At 36.2% G+C, this 16,541-nt stretch overlaps 1 protein-coding gene across 2 annotated transcripts; it reads left to right on the forward strand.

Annotated features, from left to right (window-relative positions):
* Positions 1–1,455: 1,455 nt before the first annotated feature.
* On the forward strand, positions 1,456–15,987 carry LOC112192023 (villin-3). 2 transcript variants are annotated; one of them, XM_024331529.2, is made up of 24 exons: positions 1,456–1,791; positions 4,070–4,226; positions 4,569–4,668; positions 4,845–4,913; positions 5,150–5,386; positions 5,483–5,660; positions 5,834–5,966; positions 6,791–6,950; positions 7,036–7,186; positions 7,269–7,369; positions 7,468–7,626; positions 8,554–8,622; positions 8,703–8,771; positions 8,896–9,033; positions 10,202–10,330; positions 10,511–10,658; positions 10,836–10,846; positions 10,930–11,070; positions 11,155–11,280; positions 12,299–12,355; positions 12,919–13,026; positions 13,658–13,913; positions 15,146–15,336; positions 15,414–15,987. In XM_024331529.2, the coding sequence occupies exons 2-24, from the start codon at positions 4,171–4,173 to the stop codon at positions 15,525–15,527; spliced, it is 2,901 nt and encodes a 966-aa protein (XP_024187297.1). In that variant the 5' UTR covers positions 1,456–1,791; positions 4,070–4,170; the 3' UTR covers positions 15,528–15,987. The 2 variants fall into 2 exon arrangements, with proteins under 2 accessions (XP_024187297.1, XP_024187296.1); XM_024331528.2 differs by having other exon boundaries at positions 4,087–4,226.
* The last annotated feature ends 554 nt before the right edge of the window (positions 15,988–16,541 follow it).

Consider the following 16,541-nt stretch of genomic DNA (forward strand, 5'->3'; position numbering starts at 1 on the left):
ATTTATTTTCAAAGTTTTTTAATCTTGTAAGGTTAAATCTGTCAAAATTTTCAATTTTGGCTAACAAACTCTCTTTTCTTAATAATAGTATAGATAAATACATTAATTGACTCATTAATATGATACACTGTTTTTTTTTTTTTTTTAAAAAGGTTTGGAACCTAGCCTAGTTGGGATGCTCTGGCCCATGCCCATTAAAGTTTTGCAACAGAGGGACATAAAACTTGAATCTCGTGCTACAATAGAACACTTACAATAATCCTCGTAGAGTATATCCTGAATAATAATAGGAGTCTCCTCTAACCAAACATTATCTAAACCAGCAACACTATGTATTATTACAAGGACAAATTTGTTTGTAAGTCCGCTTAAAATTGTATTGATTGTGTTACGTTTACTATTTTGCACACCAGCTTAGTGTCTATGACAACTTGTTTTGATTTACTTTCTTGTTGTTCTTGCTTCGAGTCTATAAATTTTGAGTGGCACACAAGCTCTTATGAGGCTCTGTTTACTAATATACCTTGTGTTAATTCTTCCCTTTGTGTTTATACTTAAGCAACTTCAGGTTAACCTGTTGTGATGATCAATTGTACCATAGCCCCAATGTTATTCATCCCCTTTTGCCCAATGTCAATTGTCCACAAAGATTTAATAAAAGGTCTTATGCATTTTCTTAAATTTATTTGTAAAGGATCATCTTTTGTGAATCAATGAAACCTTATGTGATTATGCTTTTGGCATGCTATTGACAAATGTTATACATGTTCATTTCATAACAGAATAGACATATCTAGTGACACCTCGTAGATCCTAGATCTTAAGAACTCTTAAAAGTTCATTTTGATAGGTGATAGTCTTGTGGTAAGAATGAAAGAGGTGCTTTGGTAATGGGTTAAATAATAATGAGTGTAGAAATAGAGATTCTTACATAGGGTAAACATACCACATGACATTGGGGGCAGCTCAATTAAAACTCAAAAAATTTTAAGTGTGTTCCAAATTTATCCTTATTAAAATAAAATACTCAAAACACTCCCTTGCATGTTCACTGATTAGGCTGCCCTACTAACCACATGGTACGTTTGTCCTACGTAAAAATCTCTCGATATGTAAAATTCGCATATTAACGATTTTAAATTTATTTGCCTGTGTAGAGAAAGGCGATATTAGAAATTAGTAGGTTTAATAACTTCTCATACATTATGCAATTAATCTTTCATCTAAAAAAAATGAAATGCGTGGAGGAGTGTAAATTGGCGCACCGCCATTTTTGGGTGTTGGCTATTCTTGCAGTGAAAGAAAGGGTAAAGTTTACCTTCCTAAATGTCCAAATTATCCGAAATTCCGATTGACCAAAAAAAAAAAAAAAATCCGAAATTCCAAATAAGCGAAAGTTGTAAAAGCCAACATGGCCGGTGCCACCGTCACCGGATCTTTGCCTTAAATATAACCCCTTGATTGGCCAATCCTTCTCTCTCTCTCTCTCTCTCTCTCGGCTCCGTTTCTTCTTCTCCTTCTTGGTCATCATCATAATTCTTTCATTCTTCCTCTGTTTCTTTCTGTCTGCAACTTGCTTTCCCTTTTTCTCTCTCTGAATTAGAAATCTGAAAAGGCCACAGAAAAAAGTTAGAGAGAGAAGCCCACACAGGCAGCAATAATTCACTTTTTCTTTCCAACTCTCTCTCTCTCTCTCTTTATTGCCAGCTCCTTCCCCCATACCCATTTCATTTCTCTCATCTCATCTCCCACCCCACCTTCTCCATCATTACACGCAGAGATCCATCTCAGGTACGTCAATTCTCTCTGATCCCATCACTCCCTTCTTTTCTCATACTCCATTCAGCTCCGTCGATTGTTCCTATTTGCTGTGTATGTTGTTTTCATAGATCATCTTTCTTCTCACTTTGATCCCTCGCTCTGATCGTTTACGATTCTCGATTTCTTAATCTGGGTTTTTATTTGTTTGTGTTGGATTTTATTGGGTTCTGATTGTTCTTTGTGGTTTGGTTATGATAGACTGAGCTTAATATTTGATCTGATGATGGGGTGTATTGGTCTTTTGCCTCTTTATTGCTGGTTACTTGTTTGATCATGTATGTTTGAATCTCACCTTTTGTTTTCATCATCTTTTCTTGGTTTGAATTCCTTTAGAGCTCTTGAATGGTATGATTAGGCAAGTGATTGAACTAAAAAACTGGAAGATCTTAATTAGTAGCTGAGTCTTTGAATTTCGTAAATGCCTTTGGTGAAACGCTATCCTCTGTGTGTTTTTAGCCTACTACATTTTGATGTGGTGTAATCAGGCGCGACTCGTGGTCAGTCATCCATAGCATTACTGCTAAAAGTGCCGTGAATGTGCATTTGATACTTTGTTTTAGTTAGCCGTCCTAAAGTCGTGTCGATCACGTGCTATATATTTCAGTTCTTGGGGACCTTTTCACGTATTGGATTACCGGAAGGACTTTTAAGATCGGGGAAGTAATTCTCTCTTTGGTTTTGTTTAGTTGGATTTAGCAATGTTATGATCCAAAGAAAGTTCTGAGTTAGGATTCCACACTATGGTCTCAGTAATTAAATGCAAGGTTCGCAACTTGGTGATGTGCCAGCTATAGAACCTACAGATGCTTCAATGTGGGAATTCCAAATATCTAGTATTGAAATAAACTAGAAAACAAGTAGAGGATTTAGGTAGTATGGATGTGGAGTCTTTAGGACAAAATGGTCATTGGGTCAATTATTATCTAATGGGATTGTTGCAGCATCTGCATGCTCAAATGTTAACAAGGAAAGAAGAAGACCAAAGAAAGGAAAAAAAAAAAACAGAGAGAGAGAAAGAAATAAAGGGAGGGGGATGGGGGAGTGGGCGAAAACTTCTATAGATAATATTGTTATGTTGGAGCTTAGATAATTGTATCAGTACGAATGCAATACTATCAAGTAAAGTAGCTACTCAGGATAAAGCTTGAAGACGAGGGTCTTGGGTAAACTAAGCAGAGGATTGATAAGCTCCTTGAAAGAATATGTTAGGAGAAGAATCTATAAAAGAAATTGGAACAAGGAAATTAAAAGGAAATAATTAAATAAGATTCATTTCATCGATGTCCTTCTTTAGAATGGACGCAGATTTCTTGTATAGCTCTATCTGCAAACAACCCTAGACACCCATTTACAGGATGACCCGACCCGAGTCCAATTGTAGAGCCCAAGATGGAAATACAGCCCGTTTAAGTAGCTCAACACATTAGCCCACGACAATATGTAATTATAGGACAAGAGTTCTAACAGAATATATGGACCAAATTCTGGCCTTTTGGAAAGCAAGAGATAGAAGCAATGATTTACATTCTGGGAGTTATATACTGATTGTGTTATCAGGAAATGTCTTTGGAGATATCTCACTTGATAAACCAGTCCAGGGATGGGGAGTCCCTGATTTGCTTTTTCATATCTGAACATTCCAGTGAGATAAAAGATGATCCTGTCATTAAGGACTCAGACATATCAATTATGTCAGACCATCAAACTCAATTGCATTCCTTGACACTTTTTCTCATGCATGACATCATTATACATATCTGTTTTTTTTTTTATCTAAGAGCACTTGTGCCGGTTTGATTTAAAATATTCTATATGCAAAAATCAATAGGTCGCTACCAAATATATACTGTGCAAGATGTGGTAAGTTCTAGGTATTTGAAAAGATGATGAAAAGAGGTTTTTTAACATTTACTTTTGGCATAGCGATTAGAGTCATTGAAGATTCTATATTGAAGTTCTGCCTTTTTATTTATTTATGGTCAGAAAGTGCTGCTTTGAGTACCAATGCTGTTACATGTACTAGCAGTAAAGATTATTGAAATCAAACTTTGGATTCCATTATAAATGCTGATCCTGTTACCATTTCCTAATTGTCAGAAAGTAAAGTAGTTTAAATCTGGGCAGTTCTCAAGTCTCGAACCTTCACACTAGATAATGACGTACCATTTATTTTGGCTGTGCCTTTATTATTTCCTTCTCTTCATGTCTTGGTAACAAAACTCCTTTTGTTTATGTCTGGACTTTACAGATTTATTTTCCTTGCAGTAAACTCTGGTGGGACTTTGAGATATTGAATCACAGGATTCAAAGGAATCTTCCCTGCTGAAGGAAACATTAGAACAAAAGGCAATGGCTAGCTCTACAAAAGCTATGGATCCAGCTTTTCAGGGAGCAGGTCAAAGGGTGTATCCTTTTAGCTCAACTAGTTACTCGGGGAGATATTAAGATTTCCTTAAAAAAAATATAAAAAAGAAGAAGAAGTTACACTGGATAGTAAAAAAAAGTTACTTTCACTCCAAGCCAAAAATTAAAAGTGACTTGAATAAATTATGACCTTGGATAGTATATTTGGAGGACCAGGGTTCATGTAGCTAATCGTTGGGCTAAGGTTTTGTTGTCGTAGATAGAATAGTAAAGTAGACTATATCTTTAGCAAGTTTTGGAATATGTGAGTTCCTTTTTTATTCTTTTAATTAGTGCTGAGCATGTTGTCCAAATTTGAGGTTGATGAACTTGACACATAATAGAGGGACTGAAATTTGGCGAATTGAGGATTTCCAGCCAGTTCCGTTGCCAAAATCTGAATATGGAAAATTCTATATGGGAGATTCTTATATTGTCTTGCAGGTGTGAATTTCTTTCAGTTTTTCATTCCATTTTGTTATTTTCTTTTATCTGGCTGATCATCCTTGCAAGAACACTAACAAAGAATTAAATTTGTTAGTGTGGCATGATTTTCTTCTGAGAATTGCAGAGGTAGATTTTTTTTTCTTTCTTTTTTTCCTGATTGACACATTTTGCAGACAACACAGAACAAAGGGGGTGCTTATCTCTATGACATCCACTTCTGGATTGGGAAAGATACAAGTCAGGTGTGCTTCTCTCTCTCTCTCTCTCTCTCTCTATATATATATATATATATATATATATATAATATTCATATATCTGTATATATAGAAGAGACTTGAAATATGGTCTGACTTCACGCACTCCCTCACTCACTCATGTCTATATATATATATATATGTATAATATTCATATATCTGTATGTATAGAAGAGCTGACTTGAAGATATGATCTGGCTTTATGTCCTATCTTCTTATTATAGGATGAAGCTGGCACAGCAGCTATTAAAACTGTTGAACTAGATACAGCTCTTGGAGGGCGTGCTGTGCAACATAGGGAAATTCAAGGCCATGAATCTGATAAGTTTTTGTCCTACTTCAAACCATGTATTATACCACTGGAGGGGGGTGTTGCATCTGGATTTAAAAAGCCTGAGGAAGAAGAATTTGAAACTCGACTTTATATCTGCAGAGGAAAACGTGTTGTCAGAATGAAGCAGGTATCTTTCTATCATTGAAGCAGAGTCTTGATCAATTTTTCTTTATTATAGTTCTTCTGGAGATTACAGTAATAACTTTTCAGCGTAATTATATAGGTTCCTTTTGCGCGTTCGTCACTGAATCATGATGATGTGTTCATCCTGGACAGCCAGAATAAGATCTTTCAGTTCAACGGTGCGAATTCCAATATCCAGGAAAGGGCGAAGGCTTTGGAAGTCATCCAATTTTTGAAAGAAAAGTATCATCATGGGACATGTGATGTTGCAATAGTTGGTAAGTGCATACGGTAGCTTTGTATGCAACAACCCCACACAATTACTATGGGATTGCCTCTTCTTGTGCTGGAGAAACCTACATAATCTAACCCCCATTCTTACCTTACATCTCTGTGCTTTGCCATTCTTTTCCTTTACTTATTTTCTGAAAAACAATGTTCACCGTGCCAGATGATGGGAAGCTAGACACAGAATCTGACTCTGGTGAGTTCTGGGTCCTAATGGGTGGCTTTGCTCCGATTAGCAAGAAGGTTGCCAATGAAGATGATGTCGTTCCTGAGTCCACTCCTGCTACACTGTATAGGTATTCTGATATTCTTTTATTCTTTCATCTCATCTAGTGTATGCAAATTCCTTTGCATGTGTTTGCATGCCACAGTTGAACAGTTGGCATATGCTGATCTATAAACTCAGAAAGATTATCATTTTTTGTTCTCATACTTGTCCATGAATTCCATTATGCTTCACATCATTGTGCTATATAGGATTTCTAAATCACTCATCAATTCTAAATTATTTTATATGGGCATATCTGAATCTAACAATAAATCAAGAATTTATTGAAGAAAAAAAAATAGTGAAACTACCTTAGTATTCACTGTTTCTATCTACTTGTTTTCATGCTGAAGCATCAGCTCTAGAAATAGCCAAGTAACAATAATGAATATAATTTTGGCCTTGTAGTTCAGGTCATTTTTCTTTTTCAACTTGAAATAGAAAATAATTTATTATATTTTGAAATTTTTGAAGTTGTACTCTGCTCGTTGTTTGGACTTTGAATTTTTAGCTGCTTCAGATGTCGTGCAACAGCTGCTGAAAATTCAGTTTTTTGATTCCAGCAAACCCTAAATAACAATGAATTTCCATATTGGTGTGGAAAAAAGATTATAATTGTGGTAATGTACCCAAGACTTGAAGTAGTAAAAAGTTCTTGGGTTTCTACTCAGTTAAAAATCAAAGTTTCAATGTTATGCCGCCAAACATTCAGCGGCAGGGTGAAAGCGTACCCTTTGACCTTCCACCCAGCTTCAAGTGTTAGTGTGCTGAAATTACTAATTGAGTGTCCAGTATTTAAACCATTGGTGTTTACTGTTGAGGTTCTAACCTTTTAATCACTGGTTTTTAAAGCATAACTGATGGTGAAGTGAAGATCATAGACGGTGAACTATCCAAATCCTTGCTTGAAAACAACAAATGCTACTTACTGGACTGTGGTTCTGAAGTATTTGTTTGGGTCGGTCGGGTGACACAAGTGGAGGACAGAAAAGCTGCTAGCCAAGCAGCTGAGGTAGTGAACTGCACTCATTTCTTCATGCTGATGAACATTGGGTTTTCAGTGAAATATATAAATGTAATCGTAATTTTGTCACCAGGAATTTGTTTCTCATCAGAATAGACCAAAATCAACACGAATAACCCGGCTTATTCAAGGTTATGAGACACGTTCATTCAAGTCCAACTTCGATTCTTGGCCATTGGGATCAGCAACGTCTGGTGCTGAGGAGGGAAGAGGAAAAGTAGCAGGTAATTATAATTCTAAGTTGTGAACTAAATTCTAATGCTTTCTGATTAGCTTTATTAATATGTCATATTTGTATTCTGCTAGCTTTGCTGAAGCAACAAGGTGTTGGTGTAAAGGGCGCGACAAAGGGTGCCCCTGTAAATGAAGAGGTCCCACCTTTGCTTGAAGGAGGTGGAAAGATGGAGGTCTAGTTGATATATATCTCTCATGCCTCTAGTAATGATGTAATCAAACAGGCTGCTTTGTTGATATATTCTGGAATATTGAATGTTCCTTTTTTCAGGTATGGTGCATCAATGGCAGCGCTAAAACCCAATTACCTAAGGAAGATATCGGCAAATTTTTTAGTGGAGATTGCTACATAATTCTTTATACGTACCACTCTGGTGATAGAAAGGATGACTACTTTCTGTGCTGTTGGTTTGGAAAGGATAGTATTGAGGTAAATCACTTTGTTCCTGTTAGAGGATTCAAATAACTGAAAGAATTGGCGTTGCTTTCTGTTACAGTTCCTACATATAAAGAAACACAAATGTGCATTTTTCAATTTACAATAGAAATTTGTTGAGATTGTGACTTTGGTGGGGGTGGTGAAAGAAATGATATGTGGACACATGTTTTGGTGTCTTTTGGATGATTTGGTTAGGGAGGAATACCAGAATTGTTCATATTAGGAGGAGGACCTGATTTCATTTAGAGGTGGAATGCAGTGAAAGAAAATGATTTGTGGAAACATGTTTTGGTGTCTTTTGGATGATTTGGTTAGGGAGGAATACCAAAATTCTTCAGATTAGGAGGACCTAATTTCATTGAGAGGTGGAGTGCAGTTTTTAGCTTCTTTATGGACTTTGGTAGCCTGCAGATCTTAAGAGATACTCCTCCTCCTCTGACTCATGTCCATTGGGGAGCTGTAGTTGGATGATAAACGTAATGGTGTAGTAAAAAGATTAAGTGAAGCTGCTGGATCAGCTTACATTTTTGTTTCTGTTTTTTTCTCAATGGACTTCTTGTCTTTTGCTGGAATACTGTGCTTAAATTTTTTTTTTTTATTGTTCCATCAAAAGTTCCTTTCACATATGAAAGAGACAATTTATTGTCTGGATATGGTTTGTTATTCTTGAAGAGATTACATGTTTGGAAAGATTTAGTAGACCCATGTTGGTATTCTTGTTCTAGTTCTTTGTTTAGTCTCCTCTTCTTTCAAGCCATCTACTACTTCAAGTAGGGATAAAGTTGTTTAGATTACGGAGAAAGTAAATAGAATAGTATGGCCTTGTTTACGTTATTTCTACATTTTCTGCACTTCGCTTAGCAAATCTAAGCTGCATTATCTGAGGTGTGCTAAAGATTTCTATTACTCCTATTTCAGGAGGACCAGAAAACTGCTTCTCATTTGGCGACGTCAATTTCCAACTCACTGAAGGGAAGACCGGTTCAGGTACTATATTGTGAACTTTAGTCAAGTTGGAAGGACAATGTGTCTTTGGGACATGCCTATAAAACACAGGATTCTTGCAGGGTCACATATTCCAAGGTAAAGAGCCACCACAGTTTGTTGCGCTCTTTCAGCCTATGGTTGTTCTCAAGGTATTCTGTTTAAGCTGGGGCAAAACTCTCATTTTCATTTTAGGACTTGATTTAATTACAAAATAACTTGTTTAGTTTGAAACCAGGGTTGTTAACTGTTTAATTTCATTGACTTTCAATTTAGGGTGGCCTGAGCTCTGGGTATAAAAAGTTTGTTGAGGAGAAAGGGTTGGCTGATGAAACTTACACAGCAGAGTGTGTTGCACTCTTTCGGTTATCTGGAACCTCTATTCATAATAACAAAGCCGTGCAAGTTGATGCGGTATGAGTTCATTCTATAATCATGCATGACACTTGCTCAAACTTACAATATATACTCGAATGACCTTTGAAATTATTTAGATTTTCTGGGAATAATCAACTCCCTTGTTTCAATAAATTATTGTTTACTGGCATATGTCCAAAGTTTTCATATCAAATAAAATATAACTGTATAACTGAACCTCCAGAAATACAGGAATGTATAAAAGTTTTCTCTGTAGTCCCAGTATGGAAGATGTTCATCTTGTTCATACTACTAGGCTCTGAAATTCTTTGAACATGCAAATCGTGGGACACTTTTATTTCAGTTATTTTCGGCCCTTTTTTTTATGATTTAGGATTTAGGTAAGCATGACAGTTTTTGATACTTCACCAGTGACCGCCTGGTCTATTTTAACACAGAGAGAGAGAGAGAGAGAGAGAGAGAGAGAGAGAGAGAGAGATTTGTTCTTATTAAAGAAGTGAGCTGATGTTTTATTCATATGCAAAGGCGTGTGAATTCATTAAGTCCTTGTATGAGACATCATAGAGAACTTGAAATGAGTGCAACGGTTGTAATAAATGTCATTTTAGTGTAACTTTTCTTTTCAAAATGCTTCTAAGATGCAAATATAATCTTAATTGTTAGTTGAGAAACCATCTTTACCTTTTTTTTTTCTTTCAATTCATTCCCCTTTGATTTGGAAGGCTAAGGATACCTAGTAAGTCACAAGTGCTTATTTAAATTAGTATTCAAGTGATAATAAGCAAATAAAGGAGCTTAAATGTTCAACACTCATTGTGTATTGGTTGTAGATATGAAATTTAGATTGAAAGCTTAAGGATAGGTGGAGGAGGAGGTGATGGCGTTGTGGGATAGAGTATGGTTTTGATCTCTCTAGGCATTGGTATCTGCACAATTTAGTGTTGCTTTATTCTGCATACTCATAGGAAGCTTTAGTTTGTTGACTAATTTTTATGGCATGGGTTTCCCTTGTAGTTCTATGTAGAGGGTAGATTAAAATGAAACTGCATGCTTCTGGAGAATGTGTTCTTTGCTTGGTTTTGTCGGTGGATTTCTTGTCCAGTACTGGATGTATATTTGTACTCTTTTTTCCTTGTTGGACAATCTTTGCTTCTTGTCAATATACATACAATGAGCGAGTGTGTGTAATTTTGTGCACGTTCAGGTGGCAACGTCATTGAACTCTACCGAGTGTTTTCTTCTGCAATCTGGCTCCTCAGTTTTTGCTTGGAATGGAAATCAATCCACCATTGAGCAGCAACAGTTAGCAGCAAAGCTTGCAGAATTTCTGAAGGTAGACATAACCAGTTGGTGTAGGAATGCATTATATATAATTTATTTATTAGATTGGCGGTATATGTACCATGCTTACTTGTTAGTCACTAAACATATCTTAGATTCTGAGTTTCTAAAATGATTTCATAGTTGTCTGGGCTGTTTATCTATTTGAGCCTTCTATTCATTGCTAATACAGCCAGGAGTTACTTTAAAACATGCTAAAGAAGGAACTGAGAGCTCAACCTTCTGGTCTGCCCTAGGAGGGAAACAAAATTACACCAGTAATAAAGTTGCTTCTGAGATTTGCAGAGATCCCCACCTGTTCACATTCTCATTCAACAAAGGTAGAAAATTCTGTTAATAAGTACAACTACTTCAATCACTGCTGCTTTGAGTTTATCTCTTGTTGAATTACTTTATCACATATAATGACATCTTAGTTGGATAAACTTGTTTGCAAAGCTAATTCTGTTCTAACTGTTCTTATTTTTGTCTTCCCTGTTTCCATGTGGGTTCCCCAGGAAAGTTTCAGGTGAGTTAACACGGCCTATATTTGCTTCATACTTGACTCAGATATCAGTGGCTTCTAATCATCTTCTGTATTTTATTGGACAGGTGGAAGAAATATACAACTTTACTCAAGATGATCTACTGACAGAGGATGTCCTTATACTGGATACACATGCTGAAGTCTTTGTTTGGGTTGGTCAATGTGTAGACTTGAAAGAAAAACAAAATGCTTTTGAAATTGGCAAGGTATAGCTTGATTTTTATTTTATTTTATTTTGTTATATTATTTCTATATATATATTCTGATCTCATTGTAAATGATTTATGCAGAAATACATTGAGATGGCAGCATCTCTGGATGGGTTGTCTCCTAATGTACCATTGTACAAAGTTACTGAAGGAAATGAACCTCGCTTCTTCACAACATACTTTTCATGGGACCTTGCAAAGGCTAATGTATGTTCTAAAATATATACATACATATATCAATAACCTTCATTCTTAGTGGGTATGATTATGATCTCATGTTGATGGCTTATAAGAAAAAGGATTATATTTTGGCTTTGTCAATAAGTTTCGGATACAGGATACCATGCCCAAACAGATATATTGATGGAGTTCATGTGAAGTAGGAAATAAGTTAAACACATTAAGTTTTATGTATGACATGGTTTCTGTAAATTTGGGTGGTCTTAATTCTTTTACTCTGTCTTTAACCCATTTGATTAAGAACGCAAGACCTTTGAAAAAGATTTAAATAAAAAGGGAAGCATGTCAGCAAAATGTTAGATCAAAGCAGTACTCTCATAATGAAGAGGGAAGTGAGAAACTGCTTGGATGGGCTACGATGTGTTTGGGATCATTTCAGTGATGGCAGGAAGTTGATGCAAAGGATTCTTGGTGTGAAATATTGTGACTTTGAACCATATATAGTGGATATTTGAGGGCTTATGAGTAATTATGATAGCAAGGAATTGTGGATCTTGGTTTCTGATACTCTTGTTAGTTCATTTGAGATGCCAGACCTTGATCATATATATTAGAGGCTGAATGCTGAAAGTTATGTTGGTGAAGTGAGAGCAAATTAGATGATAGAGATGTCCAAAAGATGAGGAGATATGAGAGGTATCTTCAATGCTGGAACTCATGGATGGAGTAGTGGTGGAAACCAAGTTAGATGTTAGGAGGCGGAAGCTGGAGTCTTTTGGATTATTTTCATTCAAGTCTTTTCATAGCCATCCCTCATTCCACAACCCCCCCCCCCCAATGAGAGGGTGAACATGCAGGAGTGGTTTTCTGCCCACTAGTTTGTCATGTCTAAGCTTCATGGAGAGCAGGATGATATGGAAACACGTTCAAACATTTTTGTATATTACTGTTTTAAAAGAAAAAATTGAAAATAAATTAATATGGATGTATCACTTTTATTATATTTCATGTGTATTTTCTTAATAGTATCTGTACGAAATTGTAGGTTCAAGGAAACTCATTCCAGAAGAAGGTGTCCGTTCTGTTTGGCCATGCTGTGGAGGTAAGCAATCTATGCTATTAAACATGTCAGAGCTTAATCTCCTTTGCTAGTTGTGTCTGTATACAAAAAGAAGAGGGAAGTTATTATGGAGATTAGATTTATTTTGAGGTGATTGGACATAAAAGATGATTAGCGGACTAGTTACATTGCAATTTAGGTGTTTTGCTAAGAGAATTTTCTCAGTGGTTCTAATATGAAATTTCTTATATTAATGAGAATATGCAAATTCCTAAATATAAATTAATAGTGTTACATTATTATGTGATTAAGAAATGGTGATAATTTAAGGCTTTAACCTTTGAACCTTTGATTTCTTTTTCCTCTCTGTTTTTGCTCGGAGTGGCCTGGGTTTGTGGCATGGTAATACATTATGTTGACATTCCATTTCCTTGCTCTATTGGAACTTGTCACATCATAAGTTAATTGCTGGAGGAACATTTTATTATTCCCAAGTCCTAACAATTTGAAATAATCCAACTACATTAAAAGAATAAACCTGTCAAATTTTTAAAATCTCTTAGCATTATCATATATTATACCTCTCTAATACACGGACAATGCAGAGCCAGGAAAAATCTGATGGGAATCAAGGAGGGCCAAGGCAAAGAGCTGAAGCCTTAGCTGCTCTATCATCTGCATTCAATTCTTCCCCTGGAAAATCACCCCCTACGGTAATTAAAGTTGATTGTCACTACCATATACTTTGAGTGGATGATATTCTTAACCTGAGGTGTTGCAGACAATCAGAACCTGTAATTCGGTCCATGAATCAATACTAGGCACTTTTTGACGATACGGAGGAGGAAGTAGATTTTAATGGGGATAGAATGAGATTGTGTACTCTCTTTCTGCTCTCCTATGTCAAAAAAAAATTAAAAAAGTTGAGATACTCGTGTGATCGGCAGGAGTGTTGAATTGAGCAATTTTTGAGCTTAATGGACTTCTCGCACATATTTTGTAAATTCCTTATTTTCAGAGCATAATCTTTAGATCATATAAAGAGATATATGAATCAATACTAGGCACTCATAGTTATCAATCCATGGTTTCTTATCGCTAAAATTCCACTTATGAGTGTGCATCCCCTCGCCTTCCTGTGCTCTAGTTCTTGCATCCCCTCTCCTTTCTATGAATGTCGTACTATTACATGTTGGACCAGATCTTAAGTTGTTACATAGAATCTTTGTGCCTCTTTGCTTTTTTGTTATTTCTTAGCACCTTTTCTGTTTCTTGTTTGGCATGTTTGCATGAATTATGAGACAGTCATTCAATAAATCAACTTACATGCAATCACGTGGCCAGGATAAGTCCAATGGGTCGAGTGAAGGAGGACCAAGGCAAAGAGCAGAAGCTTTAGCCGCTTTATCTTCTGCATTTAGTTCATCCTCTGGAACCAAACCTTCTGTTCCCAAGCCTTCTTCAACAAGTCAAGGATCACAAAGAGCTGCAGCAGTTGCTGCACTTTCAAACGTCCTTACAGCTGAAAAGAGTAAGTTAACACCTGATGCCTCTCCAGTGCAAAGTCCCCAAGTACAAAGCCCTCCTGCAGAAGCTAGTGGTAAGCAAAGCAGAATTACTTCTGCATTCTTTCCCTCACTTTATAGAGATCTTCTAATCCTGAATGTTTTATTATTGCTTTACATCATCTACATGATGATTTTATGCATGATAGAGAATGACAGTTTCTGTAATTTTCTTCTTATCACCTTTGATTCTGCATGGTGAGTTTTGATAGTGATTTATAGCTTTCTTAAATATAATCTTATTCTTCTTCCTCCATTTTGATTGGATGGTGGTGTACATTATTCTGTATTCATTATTTCTAAGTGAGTGTTAATATTCTTTCTTTTGCTTGTCTAAGTTCATGATAGGGTGAATAAAACTCAGTTCTACAAGACGTTTGGCATGTTGATTTAATTTTCCTGTGTCTACTTCTTATATCTGTTACCTCTTGATCATTGTGTAGTCATTTCTTTTCTGGTTTCCTGTTCTAGGGTCATGTGCTATGTGTCTAAAAGGAACTTGAATGGTAATCATATGTTGTTGAATCTTTTCCAATCCGAAAAAAGAGTTTGGTATATTCATTCTTATGGATTGATGAAATAAACACAACTCCTACTTACGAGTTAATAAGAGATAACTTAACTCTACTTGAGAGTTATGCAAGATGATTTATAAGGATGATATGTGATATACCTGCAGAGCGCACTGACCATGTGATGTGCTTCAAGAAAGTGTTCTACTCCTATGCTTGTCTTTCTCTGATCATGTTAGTGTTCCAAAGTTCATGATTTCCCCGATCATTTCTTACCTTGTTTGGGCATGCGTGTAAATAAGAAGGCAGTGTGTAGCATTGACTTCACTTTGGTCTGTTCTGATGGAAATGGAAGACAAGGAGGAAGTGGTGTACTTTTAGCATTTCTATGGGCACCAATGTGAAATATTTAAGGGATTTTTCAGTCCTCAATTCTATTTGATTGGGTGGCACTTATTACTAGCTTGTTTTCATCTTGTCCTCTTCTTTACTGCCTTTTGTGACAAACTTCTTCTCCATTTCTCTTCATTTCTCTTTGTTATTAAAGATTCTCTTTCCTATCAAAAAGAAGACATTAATATTTTCCTAGATTACTGAACATACATTCTTGACGATGCTCTTGTCGGTCCTTCCCCATTATTTTTTTGTCTTTGATTGCTCAACAAATTTGTTTCTGATTAGGGTCGTTTCCTCATATATATTGCTCATTGAATGTCTGAAACTTTATGATATCTGATACATTTGAATGATTGCAGCTGATACAGATGGTTCTCAGGAAGTTCCTGAAGTAAAGGAAACAGATGCTTTTTCGCCTTCTTCTGTGTCAGAACCAAAGCAAGAGCAGGATGAAAATGGCAGTGAAAGCAGTCAAAGTACTTTCAGTTATGACCAACTGAGGGTTAAATCTGACAATCCAGTAACTGGAATTGATTTTAAGAGAAGAGAGGTTGGTCGTTTGTGAATGTTTTTACACTTCATCTTCTGTTTTGAATTGGTAATTACATTTTCTGTTTGGCTTTGCAGGCCTACCTCTCTGATGAAGACTTTCAGACCATATTTGGGATGACGAAAGATGCTTTCTATCAACTGCCAAAATGGAAGCAAGACATGCAAAAGAAGAAAGCTGATTTGTTCTAGAGACCAAATTCATTAGCATGAGTGCTTTGCCAGTTTTTTTTTTTTTTTCCTTATGCGTCATAACTTTCACTTCATTCATTTTAATCAGTGCTTTTCTGTGGGGTAATTGTGGTTTTACTGTCAGTGATGATGGCTTGTTTGCTGTCTAGCACTTTGCTCTTGATGAGCACTTTGCTGTGGTTAGTATCGGCATTGATTGCGATGCTGCCTATAGAGTGATATATTTTATTTCTCTTATTTCTCAACTGCTGCTGCTTCTTTAATTATCACAGATGGTAGTCCAAAGGACAGCGCAGGTCAAATTCTTTCATTTGATCCATGTGTATTTCATTTTGCAGTTTACATTGGAATTTTTAGTTTTGTAGTTTTCAAAAGAGGGGGGGTGTATATGTAATGACATTATGTATTTTGTAGTGTGACCGACATAATGAATGAGAAGTTGTTTGTTTGCAATTGGATAGTACTATACGTTATTGATCAGACTGAAATTATACTGTTCCAGGGGGATTACAAGATTACAAGATGCTTGTTAGCATCTCCAACAGCCTCTAACCTCACCTCCTAGGTCCCTGTTACTCTGAATCACATGTCCAATTTAGAGGATTGGTATAGTAGATTTTAGCTAGTTCTGACACTCATCCCACTATTCAAACTAACAGGTTAGATAACCTTTGAGCCGTTTGACTGAAACCGTCCCTCGAGTTTATTGAGGTACCAGATCGTGGATGCTCTTGGGACTGTTGTGTAACCCGAAACAAATATGAGAGATTCTTCAGTAGGGCAGACGTATCATGTGTCTGGTAAGGTAAGGCAGACCAATTAATGCACATGTAGGGAGTGTTTTACGTATTCGCTTCAATAAATTAAGGATAGTTTTGGAATATATTTAAATTTTTTGTGAGTTTTGATTAGGCACCACCACCACCACTTGGTACGTTTGTCTTATGTAAGAATTTTAAGTGCCGCAACGGATACATGACTGCCGCTTCCAATTTGCAGATTATACAAGAAGCA

Source organism: Rosa chinensis, chromosome 3 (genome assembly GCF_002994745.2).
Source record: "Rosa chinensis cultivar Old Blush chromosome 3, RchiOBHm-V2, whole genome shotgun sequence".
NCBI classification, from domain to species: Eukaryota; Viridiplantae; Streptophyta; class Magnoliopsida; order Rosales; family Rosaceae; genus Rosa; species Rosa chinensis.

Excerpts from the sequence above, each read along its gene's own strand:
- LOC112192023 (XM_024331529.2), top strand. The coding sequence starts at position 4,171 with ATGGCTAGCTCTACAAAAGCTATGGATCCAGCTTTTCAGGGAGCAGGT. Across the intron at positions 4,227-4,568 it reads CAGGGAGCAGGTCAAAGGGT|AGGGACTGAAATTTGGCGAA; the intron begins GTATCCTTTTAG and ends GACACATAATAG. Across the intron at positions 8,623-8,702 it reads TGAAGGGAAGACCGGTTCAG|GGTCACATATTCCAAGGTAA; the intron begins GTACTATATTGT and ends GGATTCTTGCAG.